The sequence below is a fragment of the Pediculus humanus genome, genomic scaffold (assembly GCF_000006295.1).
Source record: "Pediculus humanus corporis 1103172107518 genomic scaffold, whole genome shotgun sequence".
NCBI lineage: Eukaryota > Metazoa > Arthropoda > Insecta > Psocodea > Pediculidae > Pediculus > Pediculus humanus.
Window position 1 is genome coordinate 66,853 of NW_002987134.1, and position 23,961 is coordinate 90,813.

General features: G+C 29.9%; 1 protein-coding gene across 1 annotated transcript; it reads right to left on the bottom strand.

Moving 5' to 3' along the window:
• Window positions 1–11,521: 11,521 nt before the first annotated feature.
• Window positions 11,522–14,185, bottom strand: Phum_PHUM169910 (uncharacterized protein; the record flags this gene model as incomplete). Its single annotated transcript, XM_002424985.1, has 3 exons — window positions 11,522–11,608; window positions 11,677–11,876; window positions 12,187–14,185. The coding sequence occupies 3 exons, from the start codon at window positions 14,183–14,185 to the stop codon at window positions 11,522–11,524; spliced, it is 2,286 nt and encodes a 761-aa protein (XP_002425030.1).
• Between the last annotated feature and the right edge of the window lie 9,776 nt (window positions 14,186–23,961).

Consider the following 23,961-nt stretch of genomic DNA (forward strand, 5'->3'; position numbering starts at 1 on the left):
TTTAAATCGTGCACGAAAACCGTCAAGAACGGTTGCTTCCGTACGACGACTACGACGACTTTGTATTATTTATTTATTTTTAGATAAATGTATATTCTTTTGGAATGCGAATGAATCGTTTGGAATTCATTTTTGGAAAAAAAAAAATATAAAATAAAATAAAATGAATAAATAAAAAACCGTTTAAAGTCAAAAAAAACGACATACGAACGAAAAAGTTAATCTGGCAATTCATTTACAAAAAAAAAAAAAAAATCATCGTGAAAGAATTATGAAAAACCCCCGTTTGCCCTACCTTTTCCTCATTCGTTCTTTTCTATACCTGGATTTTTTTTTTTAATGATAAACACCGAAAAAAAAAAATTCTTTTATAAAAAAAAGAAAACATTCATCCGTGGACATTTTTTTTTTTTTCCTTTCAAGGTACGAAACGTATCTCGTTCGTTCGTGCGATTGAGTCTCTTTCACAGAGAAAAACATTTTTTTAAAAAAAATTGCGGATAAAAATTACAAATCGTCAAATTCGATACGGTTAATATTAGAATATAGAGAAAGAGAGAGAAAGATAGATAAAGAGAAAGATAGATACATAGAAAGAGAAAGAGAGAGAAATTATGTACAAAGTATTACGGCAACAAAACGTATCAATGTACGAACAATTTTTTTCAATTTTTTAAAATTCTTTCTCACTTGTGAGACAGAGAGAGAGAGAGAGAGAGAGAGAGAGAGAGAGAGAGAGAGAGAGAGAGAGAGAGAGAGAGAGAATGTGGGGGGAGGGGGGGGAATTCGATGACGGTGACGTAGAAATTTTCGAATTAAAATAAAAATAAAAATTACCGAAATATTTATTTAAAATTTAAAAAAAAAATTCCTTTATAAATTTTCCTTTAATTTTTCTAAAAAAACAAAATTTGGACCCACTCCAAACTCTCGGTTTGATTTAGTTTTTTTTTCGAATGAGTGAGAGAGAGAGAGAGAGAAAGAGAAAAAATTTAAATTTGGGGAGCCATCAACATAAAATTCTTTTGCGTAGTAATTTTCTAAATAACTATGGAATGAAGGCTAGGCTATAAGACAACACTACTACTCCACACTCTCCATCGAAAAATAAAAAATAAATAAGAAAAAAAAACCTAAAAAACCGTTCTTTTATTTACATAATTAACGACACCCCCCATTTTACCACCATATTGAAAATCCACGTCGTCATCATCATCATCATCCTGCTCTCTCACTCTCTCACTCCCTCTCTCTTTCTCTCTCTCCCGGCGATCCCTTTTTCTTTTCCTAATAAATAATCATCCGACACACACACACTCATCCCTCTTCCTCTCTTTCTCTCTCTCTCTCTTTTTCTCATATTGTAGAAACCATTTACTTAAAAAAAAAAAAAAAAAATGATCTCAATTCAAACAACACTTATTGTAATTAAAGAGATATTTTCAAATCGATTCGTTTTAAAAATCGTTAACCTTACTAGCAGACGACTGCGAGAAAGAGAGAGAGAGAGAGAGAGAGAGAGAGAGAGAGAGAGAGAGAGATGGAAAAAACAGAAAAAACATTAAACAAACAAAGAAAGACTCATTTTGAAAAAGAAGGAAGGTAGGAAGGAAAAAAAAAAGTTTGTTTGTAACTCATAAAGTAATTTAATATTATTATTATTATTATTATTAACTTACTCTATGAGATTTTTACCGTTAAATTTAAAAAAAAAAAAAAAAAAAAAAAAAAAAAAACCTAATTTAAACACACACAAAACAAATTTAGGACTTCTCATGTGTGTTAATATTACTAATGATATAAACGGGGGGAAAAATAAAACTAAACATTATTTAAACTCGGAGAAAGTTCTAGAAAAAAAAAAACAAAAACAACAACAGTGGTCGGCGTGTCAGTAGAAAAAAAGAGCAAAAATAAGAAAAAGTCTTATTAATTTTTTTTTTCTTTTTTTCTTTAAAAATTCAACCGCAAGCAATAAATCAACTCGAGTACAGTTTGTACATTTTAACTCTTTTTTTTTTTTAAATTTTAACGAATGAAACTAATAATTTACTTTTTTTTAAAGAGAAGGTATTTTCGAAGAAGAGAGAGAGGAAGAAAGAGAGAGAGGAATAGAAAGAGAAAGAGAGAGAGAGAGGAAGAGAAAGAGAGAAAAAGAGAGAGGAATGGAAAAAAATGGAAGAAAGAAATCTAAATACGAAAAAAAAATTACAATCGAAATCGTTTTGCAACTTCCCCCCCCCCCTTTTTTCATCTCACGAACCTTCCGAACCTTAACCTTCGAACCTTCGAGAACCTTGTTAACGATAATAATAATAATGACAAAATCAAATCAAATAACATAAAATACAAAGAATTTTTTTTGTCCCCCCGACATTTCTCTCAACTCTCTACTACTTAAAGCAAATCTCGTTTGCTTTTGCCCCCCAGGAGGGGAGGGCGGAGGACGTGGAGGGAAGGGGAGGGGCCTTAAGCGACAAAACAAAACAAGCCGTTTGTTCGTTTGTTTTTTTTTTTTTGCAAAAAAAAAAAAAAAAAAAAAAAAAACTTTCGTCGCGTTCGTTTCATTTCCCGTCCCTCCCCTTCCCCAGGGGGTTCCTTTAATTAATCAACACCAATGATTTCCCCCTCTCTCTCTCACCCTCCCTTCCTCCTTTCTCCCTTTCAAGCACGCTTCGAAAAAAAAAAAAAAAAACAATGCTCATAATAATAATAATAATAATAATTTTCGATAACTTTTTACCCGACAGCATATGAAAGTCGTACGTTTTTTTTTTTTTTTTTTGTAAAATTAACTCGCGATCGTGACTGATTTGCTCACATGCCCTCGGCAAATTTTTTTCCCATTCTTTCCTCGACAAACAACAACCACAACAACAACAACAACAACAACCCCTTTCCTTCGTCGTCAACTTTCATCCAAGATTTTTTTTTTAAAAAAAAAAGTTACTTTTCCATTTCTACATTCCGCACGATCCTCCATCATCACTTCCTCTCCTCCTCCTCCTCCTCCTCTTCCCTCCCCCCTTTACCTTTTCCCCATTTGTCACATTATACATATTTATATACATAAAATAAAACTTACATTTAATTAAAATTACTCCACTTTGACATTCATCCATTTTGTTAAAAAAAGTTCATTTAATGAAAATAACAACGACGATACACAACATATCATATCAATTATAAATGACATTTTAACAACGGTATGACAACATAAAACGCGTTTATTATTATTATTATTATTATTAATCCGTTAAACATTTGAAACAAATAATTATAAAATAAATGTGTTATTAATAAACGACTTGGAATATTTATTTTTAAAAAAAAACTAAAACTAAAACTTTTTTGTATTATTTTTAATTTTTTTTTTTGTTAAATTAAAAAAAAAAAAAAAAACTACCGCGACGTCCATTACAAATACGACGGCATCCGACAGACAACTAACTCGCTCTTCGTATACGAAAGAAAAAAAAAAAGATGATAAAATTTTACTTCCTAGCCTACGCGAGTACGGTTTTTTTTTTTTTTTTCACAACGTAAAAAAACCCCGTCACCCGTTGTTCAACAACACAACTCATCCGACAACTAACGTTTAAAATAAATTGAAAAGCTGCAACAACACCGGATCAACGTAATTTGACTTAAGTTTGTCGTGTTTTCGTTGCGAGAAAGTGGTCCTATCTAATAATAATTAAAATGGAGGGAGAAATATTAAAAAAAAAAAATCTTTTGCTTTGTTTTTAAGCCTGTTTTTTTTTTTTTTTTTTTTTTTTTTTTTTACTTTTTCGTACGAACCGGACCGTCGATGCGTGCGTGCGTGCGTGCGTGAGTGCGTGCGTTCGTTTAACCCGATTGTCTTTGCATATCTCCGTACGCATGTATACGCATATATACAAAAATTTTTGAATCTGTTCGTGTGCGCGAGTGTGTGTTTTCATAGAGTAAATAAATTTAAACGAATCTAAAACCACTTTTGCTGCAATTAAAGACCCCACATTAGAAAATATTCATAGTAAAGAATCATAGTATTATTATTATTATTAGGAGATTTGAATAGCAGGAGTGGTCCGAATGATTGTGCATTCGTCACGAACTGTTGGCGTTTCGTTTTTCTTTGTTTAAAAAATAAAAAAAAATTTCATTATCATATCCTGTACGATTCAGGTGGAAGGAAACGACTACAATTTTTTTTTTTTTTCGAACGTTTTAAATATAAATAAATAAATAACACGCTTGGACAAATTACGGCCAACCATTAAACATTTTCTAAAAATTTTCTGACAAAAAAAAAAAAAAATGTTTTTCGACACAAGGACGCCGAAAAAAAAGTTTTCAAAGTTGCCTGCCTGCTTGCCTGCCTGAATCTGGCAAATGGTTTAAAATTGAGCACCTGGACGACGACGACGACGACGACGACGACTTTCAAGGCACTTCATTTTTTTTTTTTTTTGTTTGAATGAAACTTTTGGGTTTCCAAACGTGATTTAAGAGAGCCCCGTGGGGGGAAAGGGAGGAGGAGGAGGGGAGGGGAGGGGAGATCTCTTTATACAAGAGATCCGAATGGAGCCGAATTTTGTAATTTGATAGCGTTTGTTAAAATTTACAAAAAGCTTTACTGCAATGCCAATAGAAAAAATCAAATCAGAATAGATCAAAAAAAGAGGAGGTGGGGGAGGGGAATTAATAATGAATGAATGAATTTCTCATTATGTGGGGGTGGGGTGGGTGGGGAGTGGGGGGTGGAAAACGAGAAAATTTTTACGACGGAATTTTTTCGCAAGCAACTTTTCCATTACACCAAATCAAATTCAATTCAGTTTTTCTTTCTCCCTCTCTCATTTTGGGGGTGTGCTTATTTTTTAAGGTGAAACAAAAACAACAACAACAAACGACGGCTTAAAACCACACCCAACAACAACAACAACAACCAAACCATTTTTTTTTTCACATATACGCGCGACATTTTTTTTTTATCACTTAAACCTCCTACTCCTGATACGACAATTCTTAATAATTATATATATTTTGTTCGCTAATTATTTTTAACCGCCATGATTATTTTTTTCCTTCGAAACAAACGTAACGGAAAATTAAAAAAAAAAAAAAAGGAATGAATATGTAATACAGTTTTTTTGTTTGTTTGTTTGTTTCGACGATTGTTTTATTCGTAATTGCTAATAAATGCGAATATCACTAACGTTATGGTGGGGCAACAACAAAAAAATCTGTAAATTATATGATGTATCGTCATGATAATAATAATAATATATACGAAAAAAATTCTTATTATTGGCGCCTTAGGAAAAAGTCGGGGGGAAGGAGGGGGGGGAGTCGGCTGAGAGGTTGAAAAACGATTAAACGTAAAATTAAAATTAAATTGCGTGGCGGTTCTTATGATGAAATTTCATTCATAAATTTTTTTTTTTTTATTTTGATTGTTTACCAATTTATTTGCTATCGAAAGAGAGAGAGAGAGAGAGAGAGAGAAAGAGAGAGAGAGAGAGAAACAAATCAATAACCCAAAGTTCAAACTTGTTTTTTACCTACTAATTTCAGGCAACAAAAAAAAAAAATTTCACCTGCTGTTTATAATTAAATAAATAAAAAAAAAATTATTCACACACTCATTTATGATGTAATACCCCACCCTCCCGTCTCCCCTCCTCATCGCCATTTTGAATTTCACAACGAACGCACACACACACACACACTCGCGAGTGCATGTGTGTTCACGTACGCAAATAAATAAATAAATAAATAAATAGATGAATGACGAAACATTTTTTACTTAATCCGACCCTGTACTGTAATTTCTCCCGAATATTGTGACGACGAGTACTCCTCCGCAAAAAAAAAAAAAAAAAAAAAAAAAACGGTTTATTATCAAAAATAATTTTTCAATACGAATTAAACAATAAATAAATAAATAGAGAGAAAAAACGTGTGGAAGAGGAAGTCGTGTGTCAAAAACAAAAAAAAACGCCATCATTAAATTTATTCCGCGTACCATAAACAGAATTTTTTTCTTTTTGGAAGGAAGAAGAACCGTGAGAGAGAGAGAGAGAGGGAGGGGAGGGGGGAGGGAGGCGAGGAGACGACTGGAGATTTTAATGCTTCAAAAAAAGAGAAAACGACAAAAGAGAAAAGAGAAACAAAAGAAGGGGGGCAGGAGGGGAAATGTGGCTTAATCTCCGAGTTTGCTCTCACTTAATTTTGCTTACAGGTACATCAATTATGTGTCGTGGGTGCGTGCGTGCGTGCGTGTGCGTGTGCGTGTGTGTCTTCCGCAAGAACGAACGCGTCAAAACAATCATCTTTGAAAAAAAAAAGACTTTCTTGCGAGATTCAACGAACCTATTACGTACGTTAAACGTTTGTGTGTGTGTGTACACGATGTGATACGCACACGCACACGCACACGCACGAGCTTCATCAAGGTTGTACTTCACGCTTTTTCGTGACTCGGAAATTTAATTAAATTCGTCGTAAAAAACGAAGAAAAAGATCGAGTTAAAAAAAAACTCGAGTTTCTATTTAACGGAAAGAGAGAAAAGGTTCGAAGAAGAAATAAAATAAAAAATCGTTACGTGCATAAATAAACACTTTAAGGTATGATAAATACCTGTTTTTGAAGAATGTTTCCTTAACAAAACCATTTTTTTTTCTTAAAATCCTTAAAATAACACCACCGACACAACCACCACCGTCATCAACACCGTCACAAAGAATTAAAAAATTTATGAGTGCGTGTGTGCGTGCGCGTGTGTATTATTTATAATTTCATAATCGGGCACCGGAATTTACACACTTTTTGTCTTTTCCTGCTCGACGATAACGGACAACAAAACAAAAAAAACAAAAACAATTAAAAAATTAAATAAAAATTAACAAACATTACGCACAATTTACGCACAACACAAATCAAACCCGAATTTGTTTTTTCTTTTTCGAAACGCACTACGACGCACTTCTCGCGTATTAAAACACTAACTAACTAACTGGGCCCCCCAATGGCAACGGGAAAATTTTTTTTTTAAAAAAAAAAAAAGAGAAACAAACAAAGAAAAATGTTTGCAACGACAGACAACAGAGACACCGGTGTTCGATCGTTTCTTTTTCATCACCGTAACGACGATGACGATGACGAGGACGATGACGACAACAACAACAACAACAACAAACACATCGAAACAAACAATTTTAAAAAAATAAAATAGAAAATTTTAAAACCGTACGTACACACACGCCAGTGGATTTATTTATAAAAAAAAAAAAAGAAACGACGACGACGACGACGACGACGACGACGACGACGACTACAACGACCACGAACGCCTATATATCGTTTTCAATGTCGGACTGGGAATTTTTTCAATATATTAATATATACTCTCTCTTTCTCTCTCTCTCTCATATATTTTTTTACCATTTATAAAAACGAATTATTCACACCGTTTAGTGTACGACAACAACAACAACAACAACAACAACAAACGAAAAAAGTTTTGGAGCAAGTTTTTTTTTTTTTTTTTTTAAACTTTATTACGTAATTTATTACTCAAGTGTCTTCTTGAGAGAGAGAGAGAAATAAAAACATTCCACGAGTTATCGAATCCCACATGTGTCACGGTGGACATTTATTAAAAAATCGTTCCTAATTTTATTTATTTACTCTATGATTGTTTTCACTCTATGATTATTTAATAATAATAATAATAATAATAATAATTTCAACGACACAATCACAATTAAACAAAACACGTGTGCACGAGCTAAAAACCCAATTTTAAAAACAATTCGGTCGAAATCGATTGTTATTACGACCCATCGATGGATCGATATATCGATCGAGTATTCTTATATGTCTATTTATCAATTCGTCATTGATTAAATAAACATATTGTCTTTTTATCATTTAATGAGACAGAAAATTATTGCGATAGAATAGAGGGCAGCAAAAGACGTGAGAGGTAAGAAAGAAAGAAAAAAAAATGGCGCCCGAGTGGGCAGAGAGGTTAAACTAAACTTGCAACATGAAGAGAGAGATAGAGAGAGAGAGAGGGGAGGGGGGAAAGAAAGTATGTCAAACGTTTTTTTTTTTTTTTTTTTCATACGATTCGAAATTAAATAATAATAATAATAATAATAATAATCGTTATTTATTATTTATCGTGCGTTTGATTATATGAGAAAAACGTCAGGTAAAACACGTTCCAAATAATTGAGAAAACTTTTAAATAATTTACTAATAAAAATTCACGTAAAAAAAATTTCAATGACACGTGAAAAAAAAAAAAAAAAAAAAAAATGGAAAATGTTACGAGTTGAAATTTATTAAAAAAAAAATATTTCGCCCACGCCAAAATAAAAAAAAAAAAAAAAAGCAGTTTTGTAAAAAAAAAAAAAATTTCAAATGAAAACAAAATATATGCCTTTGACTACTTGAGGTTTTTTCCTTTTTCTATTTTTCATTTTTTACATGGTGGCAAATGTACATTTTATTATCATCATCATTATTATTATTATTATCTTATCCGTAATAAAGCCCGAATGTATTGTTCACCAAAAAAAAACAAAAAAAAAAAAAAAAATGGCGTTTCCGCGAAAATATGTGTTAATCGATTCGATTTTTAAAAAAATGCCAAGATTTTATTAAAAAATTTTTTGAATCAATGAATAAATATCCTGTTGTTTGGTCACCTAGATATTTCCTCCCCCTTTTCCCTCCTCCTTCCACTCCTTCCCTTCCCTCCCCCCCGGGAAAAAAAAGAAATCAAAGGGCTTTCAGTGCCAGCCAAATTTTCAATTGTCGGCAACGTTCCATTTTCGTTGAAAAAAAATTTTTGCGAATTTTTATTAGCCGTTGAATTATTATTATTATTATGATTATTATTATTATTATTTCCATCATCACAATTAACTTTTTAATAATTCGTCAACCAACCGAATGATCTCATTTGATTTAAAATTTTTTTTTACGTTTTCTTACACTGATTCACAAATTTATTTTTACACTGCCAACAAAACAAAACAAAACAAAACAAACGACAACAACGACAACTTTATACGAAAAAATATTTCATTTAAACACAATTTTTGAGTTCGACAGACATTTGTAGAAGGTGAAGAAGCAGAGCAAAGGGAAAAAAGGGGGGCAAGAGCAGAGGGCAGGGAGCAGTGGCAGGGGGGAAAGAAACGTTAGAAAATTATTGCCAATGACATTTTGAAAAAAAAAAAAAAAAATTAAAAAATTCCTCAGAAAGCTCAGAAAGCTCAGCGAGTGGGTGGGTGCCACCATCTTCGCCACGGTTTTCGAATAATAAGACATTCTTCTCTTGCACAACTTTTATTTTTTTATTTTTTTTATTGTTGGGTTTAACCTTCGAAGCCCTAGGAAATGAACGATAATTTATTTGCGACTCGAATGTTTTCGATTCATTCGCATCCAGTCAATTGGCAAACAAACAAACAAACAAACAAACAAACGAACAAACGAACGAACGAACAAAATTAACCACAGTTTCACCTTTCGAATTTAGTAAGAGAGAGAGAGAGAGAGAAAAACAACATACTATTTAAGGAGTTTTACGACATTTCTCTCCTTCTCTATCTACTCGACAAACAAAAAATCTCAAAAAACAAACAAACGAACAAACAAAAAACTGACAGACCGTAACGTTAACCGGTTGTTTCCTTGAAATGATTTTAACTTTAAAAAAAAAAACCAATCGATAACGCAAAATTAAAACAAAACGTAAAAAACCTATACACAAAATCCTTCGACAAAATATAATAATAATAATAATCAAATACACATACGCATGAAAATACGCATCACATACGCACAATTTAAATTTAAAATTTTAAACTTTTTTCACACACAAAAACTGGAATTTCAAAAAAATGTTTTTTCAAATCACAAAGAACTAATTTCTGAACGCAAAAGAAATTTTCTATTTCTTCTTTTTGTTATTATTATTATTATTATTTTTTATTTTTTGCGTATTTAGCACGTCTCCATGTTTGTGTTCCCGACTAAACTGGTTTCTGTACACGAACCAATCCCTCATCGTGTTGTGCCTTTAGGATTCGTTTCAGAAAGTTGGTACTTGATTTAACTCCCATTTTGTTAACCGCGCAAAAGCTTTTTTTTTTTTTTTTTATTTTTCCCACGTTGGTTGCTATGTTTAGCGAACGAATATAATCGACAAAATCGTGGAAAGAAAATAAAATTACGTTTTCCATTTTCTATCTCTCTCTCCCCCCCCCCCTCTCTCTCTCTCTCTCTATCCAATGTTTTGCTTCGAGCAAATGATCGTTTCTTATATTTTTTTAACGCTTAGCTTAACGACGATTTGCAAATCGGTAGACAAGAGACAAAAACAACGACAAATTATTTTTCATTAATTTTTTTCAAAAATGGCGCCATTTATGAAAATGATCACGATGATGATGATGATGATAAAAATCTCAAGCAAGTTTCGTAAAAATAATAATAATAATAATAATAATAATAAAAGTCACTTTCACGATTGTAACGTAATTCGGTGAACTTCACTTCACTCTGGGTTCCCCACATTTATTTCTCGTTTTTAACTCGAAAAAAAAAAACTTTTTTCGAAACAAAAACAAACAAGTAAACAAACAAGATTCTTGCCTTTCTTTACAACATACAAACACAAACGAACGAAAATAAATAAATAAATAAATAATAATAATAATAATTTTTTTCTTTTTAATTTGATGTCGAACGTTTTAAATCTTTTCGAAGACTATCGTGTTAGTAGTAGCATAGCACGAACATTTTTTTTTTATTCCTGTTTTCCCCATATTATAAACGGGTTCATTTATTTATTATCATTTATCGCTTCCTTCTGCTTCCATGGTTACGCTAAACGTATGTATATATGCAACAAATTAACAATTATCGACTTTTTTTTTTAACGAACGAACGACGTCATTCTCACTTCATTTTTTTTTCGACATTTAAAAATTATCATTCGCATATTATAATAAACGTGTCAATTATTCTGCTGACAAGAAAACCTGATACTTTTTTTTTCCTTAAACTATTGAAAACAAAAAAGACCTCTTGATGTTATATATATATAAACAAAAATAACTTTGACTTCATTAATTAATATCATATATAAATAATTTTGTCAAGTTTTATCCAAGGGCAAACTTTAATCAGATAAAGCTCTCTCTCTCTCTCCCCCTCTCTCTCTTGTATAATTATCTTAAATTAGGGGATCATCTCGTGTGACTCCCTAAACTTTCTCACATTCGAAATCAAACGATGTTTTGAGTTTTGTTTACATCGAATAAATTTTTCTCAAACAAAAAGCAACTTACAAAAAATTCTAATGCGAGTTTTTAAATGTTCAGAACGAAACATGATAACAAATCATACAAAATCATACGTTGCCCCTCACATCCCGGTTGATCAGCGGTCCAGTACCGAAATTCATAAACAGCATCAAATTTTACATTGGAAAAATGTAACAAAAACGATCTAATCAATCTCGTAAACAATTAAACCTCTTTGACTTTCTGAACAACAACAACAACAACAACAACCAGAAAAAAAGTATTCCGAATTCTAAAAAACCCAAAACTTTTTATGAAGTTAAATAAAAACGAAAAATGACACTTACCCCAAACGTTTACTTTATTTGTGCTCCCGATGCTCAATCCCGTCAATTTTTTCCAACCCCGTTTCGCCCACGATCCACTTCCGGTCAGTCTTTTCGAAAAACTATTATTACTATTCACTGGTGGTGTCATTCCCCTTGGAAAACTAAGTGATTTCACCGACGAATGACTGTTTTTTCTATAAGAAACGTCTATGGAATTATTCGAAGGATAATCTTTCCTTTGAAAATTTGGAATGTTTTGAGAACAAGGGAACGGCGATGATGATGATGATGATCCGTAGCAAGAACTTTGCGAATAACCCGTCGCAGATTCTAAATTTAAAAAAAAATTATTTTTATTCATTATCGTTACCAACCATCACGACGTCCAGGTCAAAAACTGGGTAATTAAATGTTATAATTAAATAATAATAATAATAATAATAATAACACGGGATTTAATGCAGATTAATTTTTTTCTTTTCCCTAATGACAGTTACTCAAAAAAAATTGAAATTACTCAGTAGCGTGGAAAATGACTTACCCAAATTCATTTTTTCATTCCTCTGATTAGAATATTTTTCAACGTAACAATGATCGCCGCAGCATCCCGGACCGCTTCTGACGTATGGAGCCGTTTCGTTGCAAGTTTTAGACTTGATAAAAATTTGAGGATAGATTTTGGAATTGTTCGCGAGGGAATATCTCGGTGCGTCGTGTTGTTTGACGGATGTTCCGGATCTCGAACAACCGTTGGCGATGCCGTAAAAACTAACGCTCGTTCCGGAAGAACCTGAAAATCCCGAATCCAAATCCGTAACGTGATTCACTTGATTGTCTTCCATCATCATCACATCGACCTTTTTAAAATCTCCATCTTCTTTTAAACCTCCTCCGTCTTTTTCTTTCAGAACGTTGGGCATGAGCATTTCTTCCATCGTCAAATTTAACTGTCCCAAAACTCTCCTGTGAGTCGATTGCACTTCTCTCACTTCTTCTTCCAAAATACTTTGATTCAACGACATTTGAGATTGAGATTTACTACAGGGATGATTTCCAACGTAATTCTCTTCACGTTTCCTTCCCGAATCCAAAGAACCCTGATGATAGTGCCTCGGTTGCCTATTGAATTTTTTCCGGGATTGTCCGTCGAAATAATTGTCTTTTAAATTATAACCGACTTCTGTGATTTCTTCGTAAATATTTTCTTCCGTTCCGTATCGGGTCGTATACGTATAACGTGAGTTTCGATCGTGTCCATACCTGTTTGGATCCGTGCTGGTAATAATTCTATTTACCGGACCGGCTTCGTAATAAGCGTACGAGTACTCGTCGGGCGAATCACCGGAAACGGAAACGTTTTCAGGTATGGGCCCTTGAAAGGTGGCGTTTTTCCTATTTTTGTAAAAACGGTAATCTCGATCGTTTACGTCATTCGAAACCACGGATATTTTACAATCTTTTTCCTGATCCCTTTTACAATTTTCATTACGACGATGAAAACGTTTTTCAATGTTTTTATCGTCGGATCGATCGTCATCCATGTCGTCACTTCCAGTGTATTCGTGTATTAAATTCACTTCGTATTTATCATTTTTCGAAAAGTTTTGATTCCCTTTGTGAATCGGTTTGTTCTCAATGAAATTATCTAAAATTTCATCGTTTCCATGCGTTATGAGAACGTTCGATATGTGGTTTTTATTCATTTGAATGCAAGAACCATCTTGATTTTTTTCATCTTTCATAATCAAATCTTCTCTTTCGCTTTCGTTAACCGGAACTGCGGACACCCATATTTCGCTACGGTAATTTTTAACATCATTTAAATTTTTATCTTCCCCATTTATAAAATCTTCTTTCAACTTATTAATCAACATTATTTCTTCTGAAACGACGTGATCCGTTTCGTCCGTAGGTTTATTTTTTTTATTCTTTTTTTTCATTTTACTTTTCCTTTCCATATAGGGAGTGGACGAATCGAAATTTTTACAAATCCAACTTTCCTCTTCTTCTCCTTCTCCTTCTTCTTCTTCCGCTTCTTCTTGTACTCCCGTTCGCGTTCGATCTTCCCAAAACTGATTTGTTTCATTTAAATTATTTTCTTTTTTTTTTCCCCCTCTTCTTCCATCGTATATCCATTTACCATTTTCTTCTTTGTAATTATCTTTACTCACTCCTCCTAGGAAATAACTCCAGGGAGCTTCGACCGGACTGTTCCAAAATCCTTCATCATCTCTGTCCGTCGTTCGAAAACTAATCAAATTATCGTTTATTAAACGATTGTGATTTTTATTACAATTCGATAAATTATTATCGATTAAATCGACGGAATATTCGTCGGAAAGATCGTAATGTTCAGGGGGTGGAAAAGAGGGAGGAGGTGGAAATTCTAAATGGGGAGATTCGTGAGATTTCGTTCTTCTTTTCGATTGTTTCACGCTTCTCGAATGCTTGGGTGTCAACTTTGGAGATGCATATCCGACTAAATTTTTCAAACAAATGCTACCATCTTCCTCTATTGATACGAATGACGTTTGATTCATTGCAAAATGATTTTCAATCCTATTCAATTAATCTCACTCACTCATTTACTCAGATAATTCGTATTATGAAGTTTTCCGACTTTTGAACAAATCTAAAAAAGAAAAAAAATACCAATAATAATAATAATAATAATAATAATAATAATAATAATAATAATAATAATAATAATAATAATAATAATAATTCAATACATTAATACAGTTGAGTTAATTATGATTTTTTAAATTATTAAAAATTCCTTCCATTTTATTTTCTAATACCTTCCTGTCAACGCTTTTTCTTCTTATTATTATTATTAATCCTTTAAATTTATTATTATTATTATTTTTTATGAATGTCTTTTCTTTTTTTTTTATCGAAGTGAATAATAACACAAATATTTATTAATATACCTGAATCATCGTTGAAAAAATTTTTTTTATTATTATTATTATGTAAGGTTTTTTTTACTAACTCAAACCGTGTTGTTCGACTTTTTAAAAAAAAAATCATCAGGCACTCTGGCGTTTCTTTTTTAAGGTTCGAAACTTTTAATAATAATTTTCTTTTCTGTTTTTCGCACCGACCGTTTTAAAACGGTCGCCATTAACCAAAACCCATTTTTAAAAAAACACGAATTTGAGCTCGTTTTTTTTTTTTTTTTTGTAAACGTACCTGACGATGGAGTTTTTAATAATGTCGAATTTAGGTTGATGGGCGAGTAGTGAATCTCGTGAATCGTCGTAGCAAAATATTTCATATCATTTATTTTCGTCCAAAAAAAATATTTTAAATCCAACATGGCGATTGACTCTCTCTCTCTCTCTCAAGCGTAGGATTGTCCTTACACTAAAAAAAAAAAAAAAAAAAAAAGAATAAAGTACGGTAATAATTAAATATGAATCCCGCCAAAAACAAAAAAAAAAAAAAAAAAAAAAAAAGGAAATTTATTTTTTCGATTATGGTAACAAAAAAAAAAGGAAAAAAAAAAAAAAGGAAAATGAGTAATTTGACCAAAATAAAAATAAAAAGAAATAATAATAAATCTTTTCGTTTCGTTTTTTTACGCGTAAAAATTCTTTGGCCATTTTTTTTTTTCTTTTATCTTCGGGGTAATTTTGCCGTATGAAAAAAAAAAAAAGTTAATGGGCAATTCTTCCTTTAAGTGAAATGAACTTAACTAAACTTAGGTAGAATCAAAAAGCGCACACCATTTCAGGTTTTCTTTCTTTTTCTTCTTTTAAGAAGAAGAAGAAGAAAAAGAATACCAAACATTTCGCTTTGATTTACTTTACTTTTAAACCAGGTTCTGTGCGTGTGTGCCTGCCTTTATGTAAACTACGATACGTGTGTGTGTGTGTGTGTGGTTAAATTCACGTGCAATCTGCACACGTTGTTAAAGTTAAAAAGAGAGAGAGAGAGAGGGGGGGGGGAGAAAGAGAGGGAGAGAGAAAAAAGCAGGTGTCTTTTAAGAGCACACGCACACGCTTTTAATAATAATAATAATAATTTTTTTTTTTTTTTTTTTTTTCAATAACCTTAACAACACAAGATTTAACAAACGGATGTTCGAAACCTTTTTTTTTTTTTTTTTATTTTTAAAAACCCTCAACATATTGTTTGTCTTAAAATTGTTGATGAAAACCAAAATAAGAAACCTTTTGGTTGTTGTTTTCCTTTTTCTTTTTTTTTTTTTTTTTTCTAGAAAAATCTATTTGAGATTTCTATAATTGAAACTATCGAGGAGTTTGTCGACAAAATCGGTTACTGACCATATATTTCTTATACATTATCGTTTTTGTATTAATTTAAAATTCGAAAACCTTAATGGCGTTAAAAAAAAAAAAAAAAACGAAAATTCTCCTTCCCCTCCTCCTTCTCCTTCCTCTCCCTTTCCCCTTTTTATACCGACGTACAAATACATCATGGAATTATTACATGTTAACACGAGATAGTCTCTTTTTACCCCCCCTCTTCTCTCTCTCTCTCTCTTTATCCCGAATAGAAAAAAATTAAAAATAATAAATGGGGATCCATTTACGAAAAAAAAAAAAATTTTCCAATATTTCAATAATTCAATTAATATAAATATTTTCCACCCTCTCCCCCTCCCCCCCCATTTTTTTTAACTTTGATTTTTTTTTTTTTTTTTTGTTTTTAGTAACACCTTGAAAATCAATATGTAATTAACTTTCACTAAAAATATTAATTTTTTCTTTTTTGTTTTTCTATTTGTAAATTTATTAACGTTCGAAAAGTAATAATAATAATAATAATAATAATAATAATAATAATAATAGTAATTCAAACCAGACTTTTTAAAAAAATAATTAAATAAAAAGAAAAAAAACATTTACATTTTATTAATTAAGGTCATTAACAAATACCTCTATATATATATATATATTTTTATTTAAATGAACAAAAAAACATTTCAATATATTAACGTATACACACGCACGCACGCACACACACAAACAATGGATTAAAACTAATAACTTTTTATTTTTTATACTCGTTACGATATGATGGGTAACAACCATTACTAACTGGAAAATGTGCGTATGATGTATGTACGATAATAACTAACGTAACCTCCTGGAGGAATTTTCGCAACATTTCACAACAAGTCGTTGAATATGATTCGGAATAAATTTCTTTTCTTATCATTATCATCATTATCATTATTATTTTAAAAGCGATCGGTTGGAAACGGGGAATTTTTTTTAAATCAAAAATTTACGACACAAATTTATAAATTATTAATCGAGGATTATATAAGAAAAAAAAAAAAAAAAATAACCACCGCTCGAAACGTTCGAAAATGAATTTTCACAAGAGTCATAACGATGATGATGATGATGATGATGAAGATAGTAGTGGTAGCAGTAATAATAATAATAATAATAATAATAATAATATTATAACGAATTTTTATTTTTTTTTTAAGAAACATTAATTTGCAAAAAAATGAAAACTCGTTTACACACGTGCCGTGACGCATTCATTTGTTGCTAAATCGTTTTTAAAAAAAAAAAAATTTTCTTTTCTTTCCCCTCCCTTTCCCCTTCCCCCTCCCCCCCGAATTACTTAAAAAATCGGAAACAAATTTTCTTATCGGAAGTAGAAGAAGAAGCAGAAGAAAAAGAAGAAGAAACATTTAATGGTAACATTTGGTACATTACCGGAACTCTTCCCCTAATATAATAATAATATTAATGGGTAATAATAAAAACACAAAATTATTATTATCATTATTATTATTATTTATCGGGGTTTTTACCCTTACTTAATAATTTTAACTGCATCTCTCAAGTTTTAACCCCGTGACAAAACCGCAAGCAGACGTTTTTGTTTTTGTTTTCGTTTTTTTTTTGTTTTCTTGTGCAATTTTCGGTCATTATTATGTAAACGAAAACAAAAACTAAAACTAACACACACACACACACACACACACACACACTTGGATTTATTCTACTACTATTCTATGATGCCTGAATTTTTTTCAAGGCCATTTGAATGTCCTTAAAATACTATTACAAAAAAAAAAAAAAAAAATCAAGTTTTTTTTTTTTCATTCTCTCAAACTAGGTACGTACGATGATTGTATTTTGATAGTAATTTTTAAATACTGTTTTTTTTTTTTTTTTACACGAGGTTCACTCAACTTCTACATTTATCCAGAATTTTCTACGATAAATAATAAAACGATTGGATTGGGAGGAAATAAATGAAAAACGTTACTCGGATGTGAAATTCTTAAAAAAAACCCGTTCGAAATTTCTAGAAATTTTAACCGAAGCAAAAATTTTATTTCATTCCTGCAGATACCTTTTGCTTGTTCAAGTAATATTTTCACGTATTTTTCAAGGTTGAAAATTTGTTTTTTTTTTTTTTTTTTTTAAACTCTCGACATTTGAAAGGCTGAACAAAATTATATGTGTGATTTTTTTTTTTTTTTTTTTCTCGTTTCCATTTCATGTCGAAACGACAATAAAATATAAATCTAATTACTATTCGGCCTATAATCTGTCCGTCCGTAGTTATAGTCATCGCATTTCTCAAGAAAAAATATTAAAAAAAAAAAAAAAAAAAAAAGGCGAACGTGAATCAGACTCTCTTGTTAACCGCCACCGCCACCGCCGCCGTCGTCGTCGTCGTCACCGCCTTCTTGATTTCAGCGAGTTTGTCATTCAAACGCTCCGCATACATTCTTCCCTTGTTATTTTTAATATCGTTCGAATGCATATGGCAGCGAATTAATATTTATTAAAAAAATTTCTTTTTTTCTCCCCCCTCCCCCCCCAGCTTTTTCTATTAAAAAAAAGAAACAAACTCTTGACCTTTTTAAAGTCATTAAATTGACAATAAAAAGCGGTGACGAGTTTTTTTTTTTTTTAGTATTTATTAAAACAAAAACTTAATGGAGTAAAACAATAAAAAACAAACTCTCCATTCATAATTAATATGACTTCAGAACGAATTCGAAAAAATTATTATTATCATTATCATTATCATTATTACTGTTATTATTCATTATTATCATCATCATCATCATCATCATCATTTTTTTAATTGCAAAATTAAGTAAACCGACGGCGGAATTGTCAATTGACTCTGACGAAAAATCCCCCCTCTCTCACACCCTCTATCGAGTAAAATTGTAACGAAAATTTGAATTTCATCATTTACGTTCTCGAACGTCCATATTCGACGAATGACCGTTGATTTCAAAATTAAAATTTTAATCATACAACACACGATGGTATTAAACGATTAATAATAATAATAATAATAATAATAATGATAATTTGTGACGTAATTGTGAAAAATTAAATAAATAAATATTATTTTAATTACTAATTTTTACATTTAAAACGTATCATTTTGACAGAGGGGGAGATATTTCATAATATTAAATTATTACTTGCTTTTTCTAATAGGACAACCGGTACGACGACAACAACCAAAACAACAACGAACGGTCAAAACTGACCATAATTTTAAAAAAAAACAACGTTTGTAATAATTTGTTTTATGAAACAATTAAAAGAAAGTAATAATTTACAGTGACCATGGATACATGAAAACAAAAAATATGTATAAAAAAAAAAAAAAAATGCAAGTGAATTTTCTCGAGTTCGTTAAAATCAAACAATTTTAAAGAAGAAAAATAATAATAATAATAATAATAATGATTAATAATGTTTGTTTACTAATTTGTTTGCGTTTGTTTGTTACAACAACTACTCTGTAAATTATTTAAAACAATTTTGCTTATAAAACAATGGCATTAAATAAAAAAAAAAACCCCCCGAGATAAGATTAAGAGTGAGAGAGAGTGAGAGAGAGAGAGAGAGAGAGAGAGATGTGAGGAAGTTGGCAATTAAAAAAAAAAAAAAAATTATTTTGCGGGAATATTAACAATCATTTTCAATTACCTTACAATTCTTTCTCCCTTTCCCATTATTATTTAAATAATTTTTAATTAATAATTTATTGACATTAATTAATCTCGTATATGGTAACACACACACACTCATTTTTAATAAAGTTTATTGACGCTTTAATACAAAACGTAATAAGCTGACTCAATGTTAAAAAAAAAAAAAACGTTAAACGATTAAAAATAATAATAATAATAATAAAATGAAACTTACCACGATTTGATACAGTTATATATAACTTTTCCAATATATATACATAAAATATAATTTTTAATAGAAAACACGCACACACGCACACACACACACACGAACACAGAGAAGAGAAATATATATATATATATATATATATATTTAATAAAGCAGCTGTCAAACGAACCTGATTCTACACGATCCCTCGCAACAAAGAAGGCATCACATGAAAAAACAAGCGTCGTCGTCGTCGTCGTAGTCTATCTATCTCTCTCTCTCTCTTTCTCTCTTAAAACATTTACACAACAACGACCATTTGCTGTTCATTCCAAGTTCAAATTTTTTTTTTTTTTTTTCTAAAGAAAATATCAAATAATAATAATAATAATAATAATTACCACTGTTTTTTTTTTCAATAATTATTCACATTTAAAAACTTTTATAATTAAACACTATCGTTATTAACAATTGTTAATAATAATAAAAAAAAAAAAGTTTTTGAAAAGAAAAGAAATTAATACGAAATACAATAAAAAAAAAAAAAAAGAAAAAGAAAAAAAAAGAAAAAAATTCTTTAACAAACTTACATGTTCGTTAACCTACTCACTCAGAAAGAATACTCACGATAGAAAGAATCGGTTGAAAATAATTTTAATAAATTCCGCTAGGTTCGCTACATACACCCGTGACCACCATTGTGTGTACCTTTTGTTACAAAAATATTTCTAACAGACAAATAGATAAATTTTCCGCCATTTGCAATTTTTAAAAAAAAAAAAAAAAAAATTAATAAAACAAAAGCGCATCGTTGCGATGCAAAGGATTCGTGGAAAATATGAAAAGAAAAAATGAAATTCCAACGAGATTTTAAAACGATATGCATTGTAAAAAAAAAAAAAAAACAAGACGACTTGTTGTTTACAAGATGAATAAAAAAAAAAAAAAAAAGAAAAAAAAAAGTATGGAGAGACTACCCGTGCAACAGGTCCTCTCTCCATCTTGAATTCCTAACCGTAGAGCTCGGAATTAAAACAATATAACTCCATTCGAAACATTATTTAAAAAAAAAAAAATGGCGGAGAAAAAGTTTTTTTTTTTTGTACCATTATTTCATTATTGGGGAGAAGGCGGGGGAGGGGGGGAGAGGGGCGACGGCGGCGGACTTTTAAACATATAAAAAATATAATTGCACCGTCGAATACGCAAAAACTATTTACAAAAAAAAAAAAAAAAAAAATTGCGCAACCATTTTAACCAAAGTAATGTAATTTATATTACATTAAAGTCTCCTTGTTGTAAATAAAATAAAATAAAATAGTATTTTTTTTTGTTTTCTTTTCTTCGTTCCATTTCATTTTAAATTTGTCTGAAGTGATTTTCCCCAGTCCCCCCCCCCGTAGCCTCCCCTCCCTATCTCTTTCTGCACTCTCCCTCACATACATAATACAAATTGTCAAACAAATTCATTTTTTTTTTTTTTTAAACAAAAACAATTTTATGAATTATTCCCACAATTTATGATATTTTTATAAATGATAAACGTTATCACTAATAATAATAATAACAATAATAATTCATTAATAATAATTTAAAGTAAAACCATTTTGTATAATTAAATCATGATCCTCAAATTGTGATTTTATTTCTTTCTAACATTTTCTCTCTCTCTCTCTCTTTCTCTTATGCATTCTCACACCCTATTAAAAAAAAACATTAAATAAATAAATAAATAAAATAAATAAAATGTAATTTACAATAAAATCAATAATTATTTATTTATATATATATATATATTTATTTATTTATAAATAATTATACAATTCCTTTTCATTTGTTTTCCTTTTTTTTTGTATTATATATAATAATAATAATAATAATAATAATAATAATAATAATAATAATAATAATAATAATAATAATAATAATAATAATAATAATAATAATAATAATAATAATAATAATAATAATAATAATAATAATAATAATAATAATAATAATAATAATAATAATAATAATAATAATAATAATAATAATAATAATAATAATAATAATAATAATAATAATAATAATAATAATAATAATAATAATAATAATAATAATAATAATAATAATAATAATAATAATAATAATAATAATAATAATAATAATAATAATAATAATAATAATAATAATAATAATAATAATAATAATAATAATATAAATCGATTTAATTTTTTAAAAAAAAAAAATCAACGTAATTTTTATACGTTAATCATCATCATCATCGTAATCATCATTATCATTATCATTTGATGAAAGCCCTAATACGACAGTTATAATAAAAATTTTTTTTTTTTGGGGGGGGGGAGGAGGGGCTTTTAAATTGATTTTTTTTTTTAATATAAAAAAATAAAACAAATAAATTATTACTATTATTATTATTATTATTGCTGTTGCATTTCTTTTTCCCCTATTTTTCTCTTCCCTCTTCCCTCGCCCTACTCCTCTCCCCAGGCCTTTTCCTTCTCCTTTTCTCCCTTTTCCATAATCCTTTCTCACCTTCTATACCTTTTTTCTCCCTTTCCCTTTCATAATTCGGTGGTTTTATTAACAATACTAATCAATCAATCATTCATTCATTCATTCATTCATTCATTGAATTCATTTTCTTTTGAAAATTTTTTTTTTTTTTTTTTTTAAATCGAAAACAATTTTTCCGGTTTTTCTTTTTCTTAAATTTTCATTGTAAATTAAATTTACATTTTTTTTTCCGACAGAAAACCAAAATATTCAATATGCTGTCGAACATGTTACACAAGTTTCTCTCTCTCTCTCTCTCTCTTTCTCTCTTATAATATATACATACATTTTACTTATTTTTCTTCTGTTTTCCTAATTGAAAGTTATAAAATTTTAAGAAAATTTTTTTTTTATAATAAAGCGCCATTATTATCATTATCATCATCATCATCAACACTAAATTTATTCGTTTTCATCAATCAAAAAAAAAAAAAAAAATAGAAAAAAAATTTTTCGCGATTAAGCAAAACGCATTAAAGCAAATAAAAATTATAATCATCATTATCATCGCCATCGTCATCGTCGACGTCATCATCGACGTCATCATCTTTGCTCGTAATGTTTATCATTATTATTATCAATACGATTTTTTTTATTAATTTATTTTATTTTTAATAAAGAAATTTCTTCATTCACTGGTCTCCGACACACAGATAACGATAAGAAATAATAATAGTAATAATAATAATGATAATGATAATGATAATAATAATAATAATAGTAATATCAACATCATTATGATTGTAATAATAATAATAATAATAATAATAATTTATCGTTATCGTTCAAAATTTCTTAATAAGGCTTTTACATAACATTGATATATACGTACGACGACGACGACTTATAATTACTTATAATAATAATAATAATAATGAAAAATTTGATTGATTGATTGATTTATTGATTAATTAATTATTTGCGATCTAATAATTATTTGCTGCGGCTTTTAAATAAGCTTCTTTTTTTTCTCGTGCATATTTACAAAAACAATAAAAAAAAAAAAAAAAAAGTGATTGATTAAGTACAAATCGATTTTTTTTTCTCGCGGGGCAGGGAAAAGGGGCGGCGGCGGAATCGTTAAACTCCGCCTCCCCTTTCCCTCCCCCCATTTTCCCAATTTTCAACACGAAAAAAATTTTCGTAATTTTTTTCTTTTCTACCTATTCTTCTTTATATTTTTCTCTTTCCTTCAAATTTATTCATTATTATTATTATTATTATTATTATTATTATTATTATTATTATAAAATTAACGGAAAAAACCGTTCAAAAAAAAAAAAAACCAATATTTTTAACCCGCGACGTTTTAATTAAACATTTGAAATAAAAAAAAAAACAAAAACAATAAAAAATGTTTTGATTGATTTGAACGGAAGTGACAACAACAAAATGGCGAAGAGGAAAAACCAACGAACGTAACGAAAGAATTATTGGGCCCACGAATTCAAATGTAATACAAAAGAAAAACCCTTTTCCTTGTTTTTTTTCCTCTCTCTCTTTTGAAAACGGGAGGCGGGGGGGCGGGGGCATCCCCCCTTTTCGGATGAGATGCGTGACGTGTGTGATGTGTGTGTGTCATTCACGTGTGAAAATCAAAA